The sequence below is a fragment of the Meles meles genome, chromosome 9 (genome assembly GCF_922984935.1).
Source record: "Meles meles chromosome 9, mMelMel3.1 paternal haplotype, whole genome shotgun sequence".
NCBI lineage: Eukaryota > Metazoa > Chordata > Mammalia > Carnivora > Mustelidae > Meles > Meles meles.
In genome coordinates this window covers 78,582,416-78,599,798 of record NC_060074.1, presented here as the reverse complement: position 1 = coordinate 78,599,798, position 17,383 = coordinate 78,582,416, and the positions used below count along the sequence as shown (strand labels likewise).

Here is a 17,383-nt window from a genome sequence, read left to right as displayed (position 1 = left end):
AATGGATCTGAATACCACATGATATCTAGTCAATAATCTATTATGCATTATAATCTATAAAATGATTAAAAGATACATATATAAAAGATATTATATATAAAAGATGTAAACTTTTTTTTTTTAAAGATTTAATTTATTTGACAGAGAACACAAGCAGGCAGAGAGGCAGGCAGAGAGAGAGGAGGAAGCAGGCCTCCCGCTGAGCAGAGAGCCCGATGCGGGGCTCGATCCCAGGACTTCGGGATCATGACCTGAGCCGAAGGCAGAGGCTTTAACCCACTGAGCCACCCAGGCGCCCCCAGATGTAAACTCTTAAGAAGAGAACATAGACAGTAAATTTCTTTGACCCCAGCAGTAACAACATTGTTTTAGAAATGTCTACTAAAGCAAGGGAAACAAAAGCAAAATAAACTATTGGGATTACAACAGAACAAAAAGCTTTTGCACAGCAAAGAAAACCATCAACAAAAAAAGGAACCTCCTAAATCGGAGAAGATATTTACAAATGATATATCTGATAAACACTAAGAAGTTTATACAACCCAGTACCAAAAACCCATATAATCTGATTAAAAATGTGCAGGGGATCTATATATTTTTCCAAAGAAGATATACAGATGTATGTGAAAGATGCTTAACATCACTAACCATCAGAGAAAAGTAAATCATAACCACTATGAGATATCACTTTACATCTGTCAGAATAGCTAGAATCAAGAAGAAATAACAAGTACTGGCAAGGATGTACAGAGAATGGGACACTTGTGTACTGTGAATGAGAGTGTAAATTGTTATAGGGAGGTTCCTCAAAAAACTAAATATAGAAATAACATATGATCCAATAATTTCACTGGGTATTTACCTAGAAAAAACAAAAAACTGATTTGAAAGGTAACATGCACCTTTTTGTTTACTGCAGCATTATTTATAATAGCCAAGATACAGAAGAAGCCCAAGTGTCCACTGACAGATTAAGAGATTAAAAATGTGGTATATATAGAATGTAATATTGGCCAAAAAAGGATGAGATCCTGCCATTTGTGATAATAAAGATGGACCTACAAGGTTATTATGCTAAGTGAAATAATTCAAAGGAAGACAAACACTGTATGATTTCACTTATATGTGAAACCTAAAAAACAGAGCAGATGAGTAAGTAAACAAAAAGTAGAATCAGATATAAGTACAAACTGATGGTTCCCAGTGGGGAGGAATGTGTGGGAAAAGAGCAAAATGGTAAGGGAAGTGGGAGTTACCAGCTCCCAGTTATGGAATAAATAAGTCATGGGAATAAAAGATACAGAGAATACAGTTTGTGGTATTATAACAGCATTGCACAGTGACAGATGGCAGCTACACTGGTGATGAACACAGCACGCCTACAGAGCTGTTGAGTCACTATGTTGTACACCTGAAACTAATGTAACATAGTGTGTCAACTCCACTCAAAAAACTCAGTGTTTACTTTCAGTTACAAGACACGTGGATCTGTAGAAAGAAGTTAATCTGTACATTACTGGTAAAGCATATAATTTAGGATTTTATCAGCTGTTCCCTGGCAATGTTTAGAAAATCTGACCAACAGATCATTCTATCTAAGTGGCTAAAATAATTGCCACATAAACTTGGACCACCAACTGGTAATAATTTAGGTAAAATTTTAATAAACTCAGTGAAGACTCTAACAGAAATAGGGTTATTTCATTAGCTATAAATAAGAAATGAGATGGGTATTTATATATAAAACGATAAAGAAATAATTAGACAAAATAGGGCTGATCATTCTTAAACAAAAGTATGACATATGACAAATCTGAATGGCATTTAAATTGACACAAAACTGTTCACAGTGAAAAAATGTCCTTTTGGTACTTTGTTTTCATAGAGCACTTTTAACGTATTTATAAAGTTCCCACTGCTGCTGAGTAAAATTAAAAATATTCTTAATGCTGAGGCGCCTGGGTGGCTCAGTGGGTTAAGCCGCTGCCTTCGGCTCAGGTCATGGTCTCAGGGTCCTGGGATCGAGCCCCACATCGGGCTCTCTGCTCCGCAGGGAGCCTGCTTCCCCCTCTCTCTCTGCCTGCTGCTCTACTTGTGATCTCTCTCTCTCTCTGTCAAATAAATAAATAAATAAAATATTTAAAAAAAAATATTCTTAATGCTGTGTTATTGAAGCTCAATGTTTTTACAAAACATTGACCCCATACAAAGTTTGTGTGGATAAGAGAAATAAATGAAGAGGAGAAACAGTGAGAGAGCTGGAAATTTAAGTTCATCTACTAACTGCAGCACAGGTTAAATACAAGCGTATTTCAGAATGCAACTTTCAGCTTCTAAATTCTACAATTACAGTAATGTCCATTAATATCCACACAACTGGGGCGCCTGGGTGGCTCAGTGGATTGGGCTGCTGCCTTCGGCTCAGGTCATGATCTCGGGGTCCTGGGATCAAGCCCCGTGTCGGGCTCTCTGCTCCGCAGGGAGCCTGCTTCCTCCTCTCTCTGCCTGCCTCTCTGCCTACTTGTGATCTCTCTCTCTGTCAAATAAATAAATAAAATCTTTAAAAAAAAAAATATCCACACAACTACAGCTAATAACTTGTTAGCCTAGAAAAATGTAAAAATAGGTCATAAACAAGTGAGGTAACAGAGATCAAAGAGTTAAGAGCATAAATTACTGAGTAAGAGAAAACTAAATGTACAAGTGGTAACAGATCGAAGAGTTAAGAACATAAATTATGAGTAAGAGAAAACTAAACGTAAAAGTATAGGGTGTACAGTCAATAAGACAATTGATGAATAACTCTAATGCTAACAGGTTCATTTCATTTAAGAAAAAAAGAGCAGCACAAGCATGGGCTTTTTTTTTTGTTTTTTTTTTTGACAGACAGAGATCACAAGTAGGCAGAGAGGCAGGCAGAGAGAAAGAGGAAGCAGGCTCCCTGCTGAGCAGAGAGCCCCATGCGGGGCTTGATCTCAGGACCCTGAGATCATGACCTGAGCCGAAGGCAGAGGCTTTAACCCACTGAGCCACCCAGGCGCCCCACTAGCATGGGCTTTAAGATGAACCAGAGTTGAGTGTATGCCCTGTCTCTGGTACTGTGTCAGTCAGGAAAGGTTATGCTATAGTAAACAAGTGATTCCAATTATGCCATGGGCTGACAATAAAGGTTTATTTCTACCATCTATTACATGTCTATATTGAGTTGGCTGCAACTCTCCTCTGTATCATTTCACCATTGACCCCTGGCCAACGGAGCAGGCTCTATTTTCAACAACACTATTTCTCCTGACAGAGCAAAATGGTGAACCACATGTTGGCTCTTAAAAGCTTCTGCCTAGAAGTGACACACATTACTTCTGTTCACATTTCACTGGCCAAAGCAAGTCACGTGGTCATGTCCGAGTTCTACAGAGTCGGATGTATAATTCTCCATCACAGAGGAGGAGAAACAAACAACATGGATGAATATAGTAAAATATACCACAAATACCTAATAGCTGAACTTAGGCATGTAATTTTTTTCCCCCTCAAGTGCAGTTTGTAATTTCTGGAGGAAAAAAACCAGGTATCAATATTGATGTTTGTTGTGAAGATTAAGTATGTTAAATATTAATTGCCTGGAATAGGAACTGATGCTCACAAATTAAAGCAATGTTTTATTATTCTATTCCACTTACCTACAAAACATTCTTATAATATGACCACTTATTATTTGAAAGAACTTTGTCATAATAACTCACAAAGAGGCAGCACAGGACTTGCTGGCAGACAGCACAGTTGTGAAATGAAGCTGCACATTAGCTCCATGAAGTTGCACATTAAAAAATTTTTTGCTATGATTTTTTTGTCCCTCAGAATGAAACATTTTAAGAGGACGTTTATTTATTCATTGATTCATTTTAGTTATTGAGAAATAATTCACTCCCTGATGTGACTATTATGGAAAAAAATTAGAAAATTTAGGGTATTAGAGGAAGTTTATGCTATTATTCCCAATGGTAGAATTTCATCTTTCTTGCCCCAAGGAAAAGGGTTTCAAAAAAAGTCTTATCAACGGGAAGCAACCCAGTATAGCCCCTATTCCTGAGATTCCCCAAAACCTTCCTAAGGATCCAGTTATTGCACACACTCCTGCAAACATGGCCCAGAATGTTCAGAAGTTCACCCTTTGCAGGCTGTGCTTTGTATCATTTCCACACTGAATGGGTTTTGTTAGATGCCTTTACATCTTGTATTAACTAGATAAGTATGCCTGCTTCATAATTACAAGAATTACAATTCATAATTGTTAATTGAAACTAATAATAACTACTCTCCAAAAGAAGAGTTTTCTGACAAATAATTGAACAAAATCCTAGATTTCACTTTGTTAGATGATGGGGATTTAAGAAAAAGGAAAAGAAAAAAAAAAGAGGCAGAGATGCTGTGAGCTCCTTTGCAATTTCTTGAGTTTGTCTTCAAAAGGATGCCTGTATTATGTAAGTACTATTCAGAATGACTAGTAAAAGTGAGATGTTCTCTGCTTTTGCAGATACTGTCTAGAATTTGCTTATAATGACTGATTATCTACTTTTCTGTGACACATAAAAACAGTATGAACCATACTTTATGGGAAGGATGAGAACCTTAAGTGGCGTTTACTAATCAGATTTTCTCTTCTGTACTATAAGCCCTCTAGAGTTCAGTACTGATAAAAGTGAACTATGTAATTAGGACTAACTCTCCCACTACAACTGCAAAATTGGACAAAATATAAGACTTCTGCTGAAAGCATCAGATATTTACCAACACAGTGAAGAACTAGAAGGCCAAAGCATGGAAGGAGGTAGAAATCACAATGCCAGCGTTTTCAAGAAAAGGTAGTTGATTGGCAAGAAAGTGAGCAGAACTTTCAATACATTCATGAGGCTAGAGGGACAAAAATGGAGTACAAGGCAAATCTAAGAAAGGGTCCTCTAAATAAAGATGAACTGGAAAATGACCAGTCCTCTCAAAATCCAAAGCTCGGCTTTTGAATCATTTCAGTCTCTGGATAAAACTGATCTGAGGTTGTTAGTGACCTCAGCAAGAAAGCATAACTCCTCTCTGGAAAAACAGAACAACATAACTTTAAAATATCTTTGCAATTATATGTATAGTTATACAAACAACAAAACTAAGTAACACAAACCAACAGAAATAACCAGTAATAGAAAGAAACACACAACCAATTAGATCAATGTGATGTTTACCCAAGTACAAATTGATACTATCTTGCTTCAGCTTCTTCAATTAAAACATCAGGATCAGCTTGTTTCAGCCCAGTTACAGAGTACCTTCAGAGATCAGATGCCATGGTGGCAACGATGCACTGAACCTATCCGTATTATGTGGCTGTATTTTTAACTACTCTTGGTTGTTGTACATGAATTATTAGCAGTTTTTAATAACTGTTCCATAGTGACACATCTGAAAATGTTTGAACCCATATGCAATATAAACATAAGGAAAATCTCTCATTCTGGGTCACCTCATTAATTGGTCAGTTTTCAAGTTCTGTTCAGTTCTTCCAATTCTGGCTCTGATTCCAGTTTTCTGCCCTACTGGTCCCCAAACACTGGCAGACTAGCTGATGAGAGGTAATAATAGCCACAGAGGAAAGCTATAGGTTCATATAACTACATTCAGTGGAGTAAATGATTCTCTAGCTTGTGATATGAGTAGCAGTTCTGTATACCAAAAATCCAAAAAAAAAAAAAACAAACCCCATCAATTTCTTCCAATGTTCTTTGTATAGAAGACACACTTTTTTACTTTAATAACTTGTTCAAGTGTTCATGTATAAGACTACTGACAAAATGCACCGAATATCTTTGTAGGCCTAAGCTCACCAACAGGATAGAGAAAATAAGAACAAGTGCAGTTCTTGGTCAGAAGAAACTGTTCAAAATCAAGGGACTATTAGACTATTAGACATCTTTGATAATGATAATATGTGAGAAACACTATATGCATTATTTTTTGCAGCTGGTATGCTATTTTTATTTTCTAAATTAAATGAGATTATAATAGAACAAAATAAAATTGAAATTTGAGGTAAAATATTTATTTGAAATAGAAAGAATAAATCTACTTTATTACATCTGTACAGCCTTTGAAAGTAAGAATCTAATCCAATAGTTAAAATTTTCTAAAATGCAGTGGAAAATTTTAATAGAACTGTTATTTTTATATCCATTTTCACATAAATCAAAGTCAAAATAAATCTGCTTCCAAAATAACCACAGTTACCCAAAACTCTGAAATCCAAAAGCTCCAAAACTGGGAGTTTATGCACAAGTTTACAGCAAGCTCTCATGGCATCCAAACCTGTCCTGAACTGTTCTGGGGCCACATATCATTCATTCATCCTTTTCTCTTTCTTTCTTGTATACATACTTACACATTTACTCTGCAGAAATATTAATGTTTTAGAGAAAAGTATACTGCCCCACGTTCCGCGAAGAACATTATTTAATCCACAGTGTATTGATGAAAAGTAATAAAATGAAACTTCACTAGAGTTGGAGGCTGGAATGAGGAGCCATACCTCTCAGCATCAATTACAGTAAGAACTGTCAATTATAAACCCCAACAGAATCATCAACAGAAAAGAATGATCAATTATAGTCTGTACTTCTGCCAATTAAACTGTTGTCACCTGAACTCTTGCTTTCCTCCAATGGATTTTCATTCAGAACAACCCTTCCCAATTTCCTCCTTTTCCCCCATAAAGTAACATTCCTCTCTGCTGTTTGTTAGACTTGCCTATGTTTTTGCCCTAGCTTGCATGTCCCAAACTGTAATTCCCTGCTATTCTTGAATAAACCCTTTCTTTTTCTGGTAAAATATCTTGGTTTTAGGTTGACATTATTTGGTGATCAGACATGGGCTCCAGGCAGGAGACAGGTGAGACTATGAGACAGATGAGCAGCATCTGCTGGTACCTGCAGAGTCAACTGAGCTTACTTCTTCCTTACAACCTGTCATCTGAGGTTATGTTTTTTCCTGGATTTTGAGTTCTGTTCTCAAACAGAACTCAAAAAGGAGAGTTTTGAGCTCTCCAGGCTTTATTCAGGATCTGTTTTAAGGCTTTGTTCTTCTTGAGAGTACTCGCTGGGCCTTTGGTCTAACTCTTCTTTGGAACCAGATTGTTTCTGTTGGAACTGCCTTGGCCTTTGGTTCAACTCCTTTTTGGGACCAGACCTTTTCTATAGGGACTATTCTTGTTGGGACTGTACTGACTGATTCCTTCTGGAACCAGACTATTCCTACTGGAACTGTGCTGTTTAGGAATTTTTCTTTTTGCTTTAGGTAAAAAACTAAGAAATGGGATACTAGTCATCAAAATGCTTTGAGGGTGTCTGCACTCCTAGGACTTCAGCTGGTTTTATGTTTAAAAATTACGGTCCTGGGCGCCTGGGTGGCTCAGTGGATTAAGCCTCTGCCTTCAGCTCAGGTCATGATCTCAGTCCCCCATCAGGCTCTCTGCTCAGCGGGGAGCCTGCTTCCCTCTCTCTCTCTCTGCCTGCCTCTCTGCCTACTTGTCTTTCTCTGTCAAATAAATAAATAAACTCTTTAAAAAAAAAAACAAAAAAAAACTACGGTCCTTCCTCATGCATATTTCTAAGTAAATGGACCCACTTAACTAAATTTAATTTTAGAACTTCAGTGACCATTATGGTGAACTTTTGATCTCCCCAAACTTACTTTCCTCAAAACTGAACTGGATAGCCGTGGCTCTACAGTTGTTAAAACTGAATGGGATGCCTGTTTTGCCTGGTATTTTGAAGCATCTGACCATTACCAGGAACCTAAAATTGCCTCTGCAAAATACAATTTTTATACTAAATGAGGTGAACAATTAAAAAAAGACTAAAAGTCTTCCAAGGGCTCCGTTCCCCCTCCCCGATCTCGTCTCAGAATGTGTACAGCCTCCCACACTCAGGCCCCTCCTCCACTGTCATCATCCTCCTTCCCTACTACACACCTCCACCTTCACTTCCTCTAGGCCCTCGGTTTCCTCATTTGAATTTTCCAACTGAACTTCTCTGTTCTTTAGAACTTCTCCCCGCTCCCATCTTTCCTGAACCTACTAAACCTGCCCCATTAGAGACTTCTGAAGATCCAAATAAACCCCAAATTTCTTAGGTTTCCTGGACTAAAGCTGAATTACAAGCCATAGTTAGAGAGCTTCCTAAAGTGAGTGACGACCCCCATAGGTCTGCTGAAGATTTTAGCATAGTTATTCAAACTTACCACCCTGGTTTCTCAGATATTTATCAGTTAGTCTACATGCTTGTTCATGAGGGCCAGGCCAAACGCTGGATGAAATCAGCCCAGGGGGAACATCCTGAAAGGGATTTTGAGAAACAGACCCTGAACTTTTGGCAAGATGTTAGAATATTCGTCTGTAAACCTCCACTGAGCAATTACAGCAGCCTTTCCTAACAAAATTCAGGCTTGCACACAAAAGCCTGATGAGCCTGTTCATGATTATTACAATCAACTTCAAATTATCTTCAAAGAAAATTCTTATCTTACTGTGCATGCTGAATCCACACAAGTAGCATTTCACTTCATGTTTATTAGCAAGCTAACCTGGGTCTCTTTAAGTTAAAAGAACCGAGACAAAATGGGAAACTATGTCCACTACAGATTAAATTTGGTAAACCAGCTTGCTCACACCCTAGATGAGTCACCTGAAAGACAAACCACTAAAATTCTTAATTTTCAACCCCAGCAAATGAAAGCCGCTAAGCAAAACCAAAACCTCCTAGAGTCTGCTGTTGCTGAAAAGAGCCAGGACATTGGATAAAAGATTGTTACCCTCTTAAGTGCTTCAGATGTCTTTAGTCCTCTAGACACCTTCCCAATGCCTTCCTAATTCCCAGTGATAGGGATCCCAGGAACTACCAGGCATCTTTCCAATCTCCCCACTTAGCTTGGAAAAACTACTTGTTTTTCCCTGTCCTTGACACCAGAGCTATAGTCTTTGTTCTCTACTTCACTGCTATAAAGTAAACTTGCCCCAGAGTACTGAAACAGTTCAAATAGGGGGTCTCTAATCAACCTCAACAGCTTCCTAGCTCTGAACCTATTCCCTTTTGTCTAGGGTCTTTAAGAAATATCCACCTTTATCTCCCTAGTTCTGCCACCAGGTTGATATTTCTTAGAAAAATATGCCAGAATTCCTTTCTCCCAAAAGGGGGAAATAATTTTACAAGTTGATAGTGATAATTACAGTAGCTAACCAGGTGAATTAAATGACACTCTGACATCTTTCATCTGCTTGGACAGTACCATAGCTGATCATTTGCCCCTACTGGGTCAGCTACTGTCTTCTTTCTGGGCAAGATCTTCAACTAATATCGGCAGAATCCACGGTGCACCTCCCAGGAAGATTCAAATAGGTCCCTCAAAAGCTCTCCCCAGAATTAAAGAATACCCTATAAATAAATAAGCCCTTCAGGGCCCCATTATTCCCTGCACTAGGGCCTGTAACACACATATTTACCTATGAGAAAACCTAAATAACTGAAGATGGAAGTTTACTCAGGACCTCCAAGCAATAAGTAACATTGTTATTTGTTCCTAACCCCTGTTGTTCTTAACTCCCATATGCTACTGATCTCCATTCCCACAAAAGCAAATTTTTCACTGTAACTGATCTATGCAGTATACTTTCAGTATTCCAGTTGATAAAGCCAGTCAATTTATTTTTGCTTCACTCTGGACAAACAGAAATACACCTGAAAAGTAATGCTCTAGGGTATCACAGAGAGTCCTTTTCCTTTTTACTTTTTCCAAACCTTACAAGCTGATTTGGATGATACAAAGTTTTCTGCAGGCTCTATTTTGTTACAATAGTTGATTATTTGTTTCTCTGCTGCCCTTCTCAAACCTCTTCATAGGAAGACAACATCTATCCCTTAAAACTTTTGGACTTAAAAGGACATAAAGTATCAAAGAAAAACTGCAGTTTGCTCAAATTCAGGTTCTGTAACTGATCCCAGAACAAGGGCTACATTTTGAATTCAGGTAGGATCCCGAACTTCCCCCCCTCCCCCAACTCTGAAGCTAATCTCTAATTGCAAGGTTTTCTTGGACTGACTGGATACTGCTGAAAGTGGATTCCAAACTTTTCTTCTAGCTCAACCTCTATATGCTTTACTAAAAAAAAAAAAAAAAAGGACATACCTGATCCTACTATTTGGGAAGAGTGGATAGACACAGCCTTTGGGACTTTAAAGAAAAACCTCATAAAGGCCCTAATAAATGCTTTTAGACATCCAACTTTCCTTTTTCCTCTTTGTATGTGAGAGAGAAGGGAAGGCTTTGTCTGCATTTCCCAAACCTCTGCAACAGGGGTAACCTCTTCTTTTGATTTTGCTTTTTGGAAATAGCCTCATCATGATCCTGTGATCAAATTAATCCTTTGTTTTTTTCTGAAGGGTTAGAAGGTTGAGAATTCACAAGTCCTTCTTTCATCTGATGTATTATCTGACTCTGGAACTCTTATCCAAATTCATGGTCTCTGAATTTGCAACCTTACAGGTTGTATGGTTAGATAACATTTGTTTCTAAAAGTTCTTTTGAGATAACAATACTGTTTTAATACATCTTTGAGGTTTTGTTATTTTTTGCAACAAATTCATTAGCTATTGCTTCGCATATACTTGCATTGTATTGTCCCAAATGCACTTTGTTAATTCGGTGTGCTCTTGCAGTACTCACTGATTGGCTTTCATGGCCATTGTAAGTGGGGATTTCTAAGAGGCATCCATAACTCTGGGTTTGTTTCTGTTGGGAGAACCTTTCTCCCCTAAGTTGGAGTAAGTGCCAACAAATATTTTCAGTTAGTTACTTTCTGATCTAGGGTCTTGGTTTAGAACCCTCATAAAATCTGGATTTAGGTTACTTCTTCTGTTTTGCACGATATATTTTAAGTTTTGTATTTTGTTGCCTGGCAAAATTTGTAAAAATCACATACCCAGTAAGGAGATGATCACCAATGCTTACAATCTTGATAAATAGGAACTATACATGAAAAGTGCCTAACCTTCCTTGTTATTCAAATGTGACTATAAATGGTTTCTAAATACTATGTACTTTCCTTGAAGTAGGATGTGTGGACCAGAAAAGGTCCTTCCTGGCACTGAGGAACAAAACCATTAAATATGGAAATCCCGGCTCTTGACCAGAGATGCTTTTGGATAAAGATCTTGACCAAAAAGAGGGAAATGTGGGACAACCTCATTAAAGTAGACTGGGAAAGATGAAAAGGGGAGGCATACCACTCAAAGTCAATTACAGGAAGAACTGTCAAATGAAGACCCTAACAAAAGAATCATCAACAGGAAAAAACGATCAATTACAGGCCCCAATAGGAAAAGATGGACATTGAATCTTCCATAAGAAATTGACTACCCCTGCAAATCAGCTAAAGAGAAACTGTTACCACTTCAAATTCTTGCTTTTCTCTAATGGACTCTCATTCAGAACAACCTCTCCCAACTTCCTTCTCCGTAAGATAAAAATTCCTTTTATTTGCCGGACTTGCCTATGGTTTTACCATAGCATGCATGTCCTGAGTAACAATTTTCTGCTATTCCTGAATAAACCTATTTTTGCTGGTAAAATAACTATTGTATTTTAAAAGTTAAAAATACTCATTACCATGTTAAAGCTAAAAAACAAAAAATTCTAAATTCCAAATGTATCTGTCCTTAAGAGTTTTAGGTAAGAGTGGTCTTGGACTAGTTTCAGAAAACCGTATGATCATGAGCTTACCAAACTCTCTTCTATCCAGTGTTATGATTTCAGGATCATCATCATAAATACCTAATTTAAAAGTAAAAATTATAAATTAATTGTTCATCATAAAATAAATTACCACAGAAAAATAGGTTACTTACTCTTGTTTTTTCATCAAAATCAGATTACTATACTAAATCTCAAAGTTGAAGAACGTACTACAAACTAACAAAAATGGAGAGTAAATAATACCACTGGTGATGCATCTGAAGAGTTATAAAAAACAAAAAAATATCCATTTCCTGATAGGGACTCTTATAGTTGTGCATAGGAGTTCCTAATATTCCCATGATTTTATCTCCACAGAAAACTTCTATTATTATTTTTAATTATTTTGTAATAATTATAGACTCAAAGGAAGTCGTAAAAATAGCAGACTTCTATGTATCCTTCCCTTAGCTTCCCCTAATGGTGACTTACGTAGTTTTAATAAAATATCAAAACTAGGAAATTGACACTGATAGGTTACTCTTAACTAGACTAGACCTTACTTCCTTCTCAGATTACATGGTTTTTTTAAATAAATGGTATCACTAAAATATTTTTTAATAGTCTTAGAATTTTTACGGTAGAGATCAACTTATTTAGTAAATATAAATTGTCATAATTAAAATCAATGTGAGAAAATTTCTTACTATGTGAAATATAAAAATAATACTAGTGATGGATAAAGACCAGGTGTTAGCAAACTTTTTCTGCAGAGGCCAGTTAAATAGGCTTTATGGAATGTGTAGTTTGTCATAACTATTCAACTCTGCCCCCAAAGTGAAAGAAGTCAAAGACAATATATAAATAAATGAGCCTAAATTTACTCTCATAATCATCATGGTCTCATAATTCTATGATTAATATAATATAATATAATATAAAAGGAGGTGGCAGGCCAGATTTAGCCTGTGAAACATAGATTGCTGACATCTGATACACCCTACTGCACTGCAGTGATTATAAATTTTTTGGAAAAAAAAGTCAGTCTTGAGAAACAAATACTCCAATATGAATTTAAAGTATTTATGTGGTCTACTACAAAAGTATATCTCAGTTCTTAGCCAGCATTTCAGGATAATTAAAAATGAAGAGAAATGCTGGGTAAGGGAACACTCCCTCTTGCCTTGAAACCTGTGTTTATTTTACTCCCCCTCCCCTCCTTTGGAATTCTGCTCCAATGTTATATTAAAAAAGTGACACATATTAACTACATAAGCTTAGTAGTAAAACAAAATTAGTTTTCAAAATTTACTCAAATAAAAACAGTATTTCATACAGAGTATCGTATCATCTTACCAAAATCATAACGATAATAATTCCAGCTTTCATACTGGCCTCCTTCTTGATTATCTGCAAGTCCCTTTTCTCCATATTTGTCATACTTTTTCCGCAGATCTTCATCTTTGAGTACTTCATATGCTCTATTTATTTTTAAAAAATCACTATGTGCATTTGGGTTATTCTATTAAAAATATTAGATATAACATTTGTTTTAGGTATGTGATCAAGTCTCTTCAAAGCCTATAATGAAGATTTAATTTAATCTTAAGATTTCTGGGAGAATATATACCAAAGTAAGGAGGAGATGACATGAAATGTGTTATCACAGGTTAAAATAAGAAAGTATTTCTAAGAACTACAATCTTCCAAAAAAAAAGAAAAAAAAAGAATAAGTAACAGAGAAATGAGAATTGATGCCTCCAAAGGCTGACAGATATAGTTTTACAGTATGTTATTCCTTCTAAGAAATGCAACTGAGAAAAACTAACTAAACCTTAGAAACATTCAAATTTGTAAATATTATGCTACCCCTGAAACAACTACAAAGAAATTTGTTGGTTATTTTTCCATTTGAGGCAAAAGCAATATATTAACTAAAAACAACCCCAAAACAAAAAACAAAAGTTATGTGCCCCAATCCACCAGATAATTAAATGGGACTGATATCAGAGTAAAACTCAAAACTGGATTAGAAATGTTCCTCATTTGTTACTGTTGCACAGAACTGGTTTCTGAGGAATGCTTTCATCTAAATATAATTAGCTATAAAAGGACTATCATCTTTCATATGGAAACTTTAAAAATCATGTTCTGTAATTTTAAAAGAAAAATATGAAAAATAAAAATTCTAAATAGAGTGCAGATCTCAGGAAAGATAACCAACTAACAAGAGTTCTACTGCTGAGCTGTATGCAATGAAAATAAAACAACTCTATTTAAAAACTTCTACATAGGAAACAATTATAAACCATACTTTTCTTCTTGATAAGTCAAATCTCATTAAAAAGTTACAGAAATTACTACAAATACTCTAAGCATTAAAACATTTTGTTTTGAAAAAATGACATTTTGAATACATAATCAAATATTTATGATGGGAATTAACTGGATTTGGCTGTTCTTAAGTTTTAATTTGTAGTAACTTCTGATTCTGGTCTGGAATTTATATGTGGAAGAAAACAGTGAAAGACGAAGCATGTTCTTACTAGCTCCTACTGCCATTTTTAGCAAGAACCTTTCAAGTTCTAAGGAAATAATTTTTCTGTTACAGTTATGAAATCGTTGATCTTTTTTTTTTCTTTTTTTAGGATTTTATGTATTTATTTGTTAGATGGAGAGAGAACATACACAAGCAGGGGGATTAGCAGGCAGAGGATCCCTATTAAGCAAGAAGTCAGATGTGGGACTCAATTCCAGGACCCTGGGATCTTGATCTGAGCCAAAGGCAGATGTTTAACCAATTGATCCCACCCAGGTGTCCCTTACCTAACTTACTTTATTAAAAAAACTACTTAAACTACTCTACAACATTATTGTTGGCTTTGGAATTAACACCTGTAATGGACCTGTTGTAAATTAGTTTTCAAATTAAGAGGGAATTAAATTTTTGGTATCAACATTCCTTCACATTGTTCTCAACTAGAATATTTTGCTGCTTCTTAGTACAAAACTGAACTGTGATTTTTGACATGATTTTTCTTAACCATACGAGCACTTATTTAAAATTTAAATATGTATCAAAACTTTACTAACGTATATTAATTAGAAATATTTAAAAAGAAAATTTTACCTACCGGGTTTTTATCAGGATGTAGCTTCAATGCCAATTTCTTGAAAGCTTGTCTTATTTCTCTACTGGTTGCAGTTTTGGATACTCCAAGTAAACTGTAAAAATCCTGATCTGTGCCCACTAAAATGGCCATATATACTATTAGAAAACAAAGAATGACCCTTTTCAAGTCTCTGACATAGTCATTTTTATTTAACCAGAATTCCATTCTTTTTCTTATACAAGTTCTGATTTAAGTGAACATTAAAATACACCGCTGGTTCCAGCTGATATAATATGCAAGTTGGAGAAGTTCTGTTCACATTACTCCAAGAGTGCATCAAGCATCATGAAATTGTCTCCCAAACTGTCAATCTAAAGAGAGGAAACCAGGTAGTTAAAAATACATTTTAAAAAATAGCACTAACACTATTAAATAACATGACCAGTAACAGTCTCCATTCAGTGGCAAATCACCGTTGAGGACCCAGACTCTATCCTTTGGGGGCCCCTTCACTGCTCCCTCTCCAATTTGTGAAACTACTCAAGAAACGAGATAAAAGGTAAAAGGTAGTTGTAGTTGTAGCTAGCTAGAACACTTTAAAAACAAACAAATTCAACTATTTGCTCTGATCAGAACCAGAACACAAGGCTGGGAAAAAGCGGTTTCCTTCCCTTTGCTATCTAGCTTAAGAACTGCTCTTTTGTAATATTTCCTTTTTAACTACTTTTTTTTTTTTTGGCACTTAAGTCTACACCGGTTTCATTTTAATCAGATTTCACTTATAGGAAATATCCTTTGAAGGGGCTAGAAGAAAATATAGGGTCCTTTTTCATATAATTCTCCCAAGAATGGCATGAATTTATATTAAGAGACAACATATTTGGTATGGCCGTTTTTCCTGAGTTTTCTCAAAAAGTGCTTACACTGTACATAGAGACTACTTTATACAAATAGCAGAATAATAACTAGAAGTGTAATTTTACTGCAAAGTTTTCGTTTGAGATAAATAAAAATAGAAAAAAAAAAAACAGAAGAGAAGGAATCACTTATTTTGACATGCTCACCTGTAAAGGGTAAATAAGTTCCACTTCATCAGATCACAAAAGATCTCAAACTGCTTTGAAAAAACTAACCTTAGCATTCTCAGTTTTTCCTTTCTTCGTTTAATTCTGAATGTCTATTTCTAAACTTTTCTTCTTACCTGCGAATGGTCTTTGGCTCATTCCTAACTCTTCCTTTTCACGCAACCAAAACATACCTTTGTAAAGTATGATGATGGAGAGTAACAAATACCGAGACTAGAAAGCAAGACTAGAGAGAAATAGAGAACATATTCCTAAACACCACTTTGGGATAAGTGGTGTTCCCTGCCTAGCGGTCGTTCTCAGCGTGGGTGTGGCTTACTTGATCAGTGCCAAGCTTCGGGGACAGGTGGAAGCTGCAGGTATAATGCAATACGAAGGCTTTCTAGCTGCCATCACTCCAGAATGGGATGCGGGAGAGGGGAAAGATGGGAGGCATTGCGTGAAAGAAACTATTAAGTGTTGCTGGTGTATGAAGTCTCCGGCCGGACATGGGAGAGAAGAGCCTGAGTAACTGAGGCTTAAGTGAGAAATTGGAGTTAAAAGCAGGGAACCGAGGTCGGAAGGAGGGTGACGATGTAGGTAATAGGGTAAAGATGGGGAGCGAGAACACAATAAACCGGCCGCAGGGGCGGAGAAGAGGGAAAGGGAGATTGAGGTGCACAGGCATTTCTCTCGCCCTTCCTGGAGAGCCCAGGCCGCCGCCGGCTCCGGCTGAGCCCCGGCCCCGGCCCATGCCCACCTCGGTGTAGCGGGGTCTCTTCCTGCAGCTACTCCCCCATCCTCAAGTCCCGGCGGCGGACCCCACCCGACCGAGCGCAAGCTGTGCGAGCGCGAACGAAGCACGCCCTCTCCGACCGCCGGGCCGCCGCGCTCGGGATGGGGGAGGACAAGCCGCACCGGCAGCAACGAGCGCTGCAGCTCCAGTCGGCTCCTCGCGCCCGGGTCCCCACGGCGAACCGGGGCGGGGCCTGGCGCGGGGCACTGTGGGAAAGGCGTGGAGGACGCGGCCTGGGAGGACCTGCGGCAGGCTCTGCGGGTGCGACAGCAGCAGGGTGGGAAGGGCGGTGTAGGTTTAGGTTGACGTGGCCGTCCGTGCGGAATCCGGCTCCGGCTCCGGCTCCGGCTCCGGCTCCAACCTCGACCTAAGAAACCCGCTCAACCCTAGAAGCCCGCGCCCCCGCACTAAAGCGGCTGGCGCGCGCGGCGAGCCGGACGTAGGACAACGGAGCCCGCCCCTTCCTGCTCCAGTTGCTATGGCGACGGAGAAACCCGGAGGGCACGATTCGCCGCTCAATTTCCATGTAGCTCTGTTCTTAAAGGGAAGGCAGCGTTATGAAGCATTTTTCTGGTTGGTGGGTGGGTGTGGCAGAGAAGGAAAATTTTGAGAAAAGGGTAGGTTGGCCAAAGTTTCACTAATTA

General features: G+C 37.7%; 1 protein-coding gene across 2 annotated transcripts in view; it reads right to left on the bottom strand.

The window, feature by feature from the left end:
* DNAJC10 (DnaJ heat shock protein family (Hsp40) member C10) overlaps positions 1 to 17,176 on the bottom strand; it is a 56,254-nt gene extending 39,078 nt beyond the window's left edge. Inside the window, exons 1-4 of one of the 2 annotated variants that reach the window (XM_046019377.1) lie at positions 15,944 to 17,176; positions 14,901 to 15,250; positions 13,123 to 13,288; positions 11,815 to 11,865 (exon numbers count right to left, since the gene is read on the bottom strand). In XM_046019377.1, the coding sequence (XP_045875333.1) occupies positions 11,815 to 11,865; positions 13,123 to 13,288; positions 14,901 to 15,104 (421 nt within the window). In that variant the 5' untranslated portion in view covers positions 15,105 to 15,250; positions 15,944 to 17,176. The remainder of the gene's footprint in view (positions 1 to 11,814; positions 11,866 to 13,122; positions 13,289 to 14,900; positions 15,251 to 15,943) is intronic. The other variant, XM_046019376.1, reaches the window with a different exon arrangement.
* Positions 17,177 to 17,383: the final 207 nt, after the last annotated feature.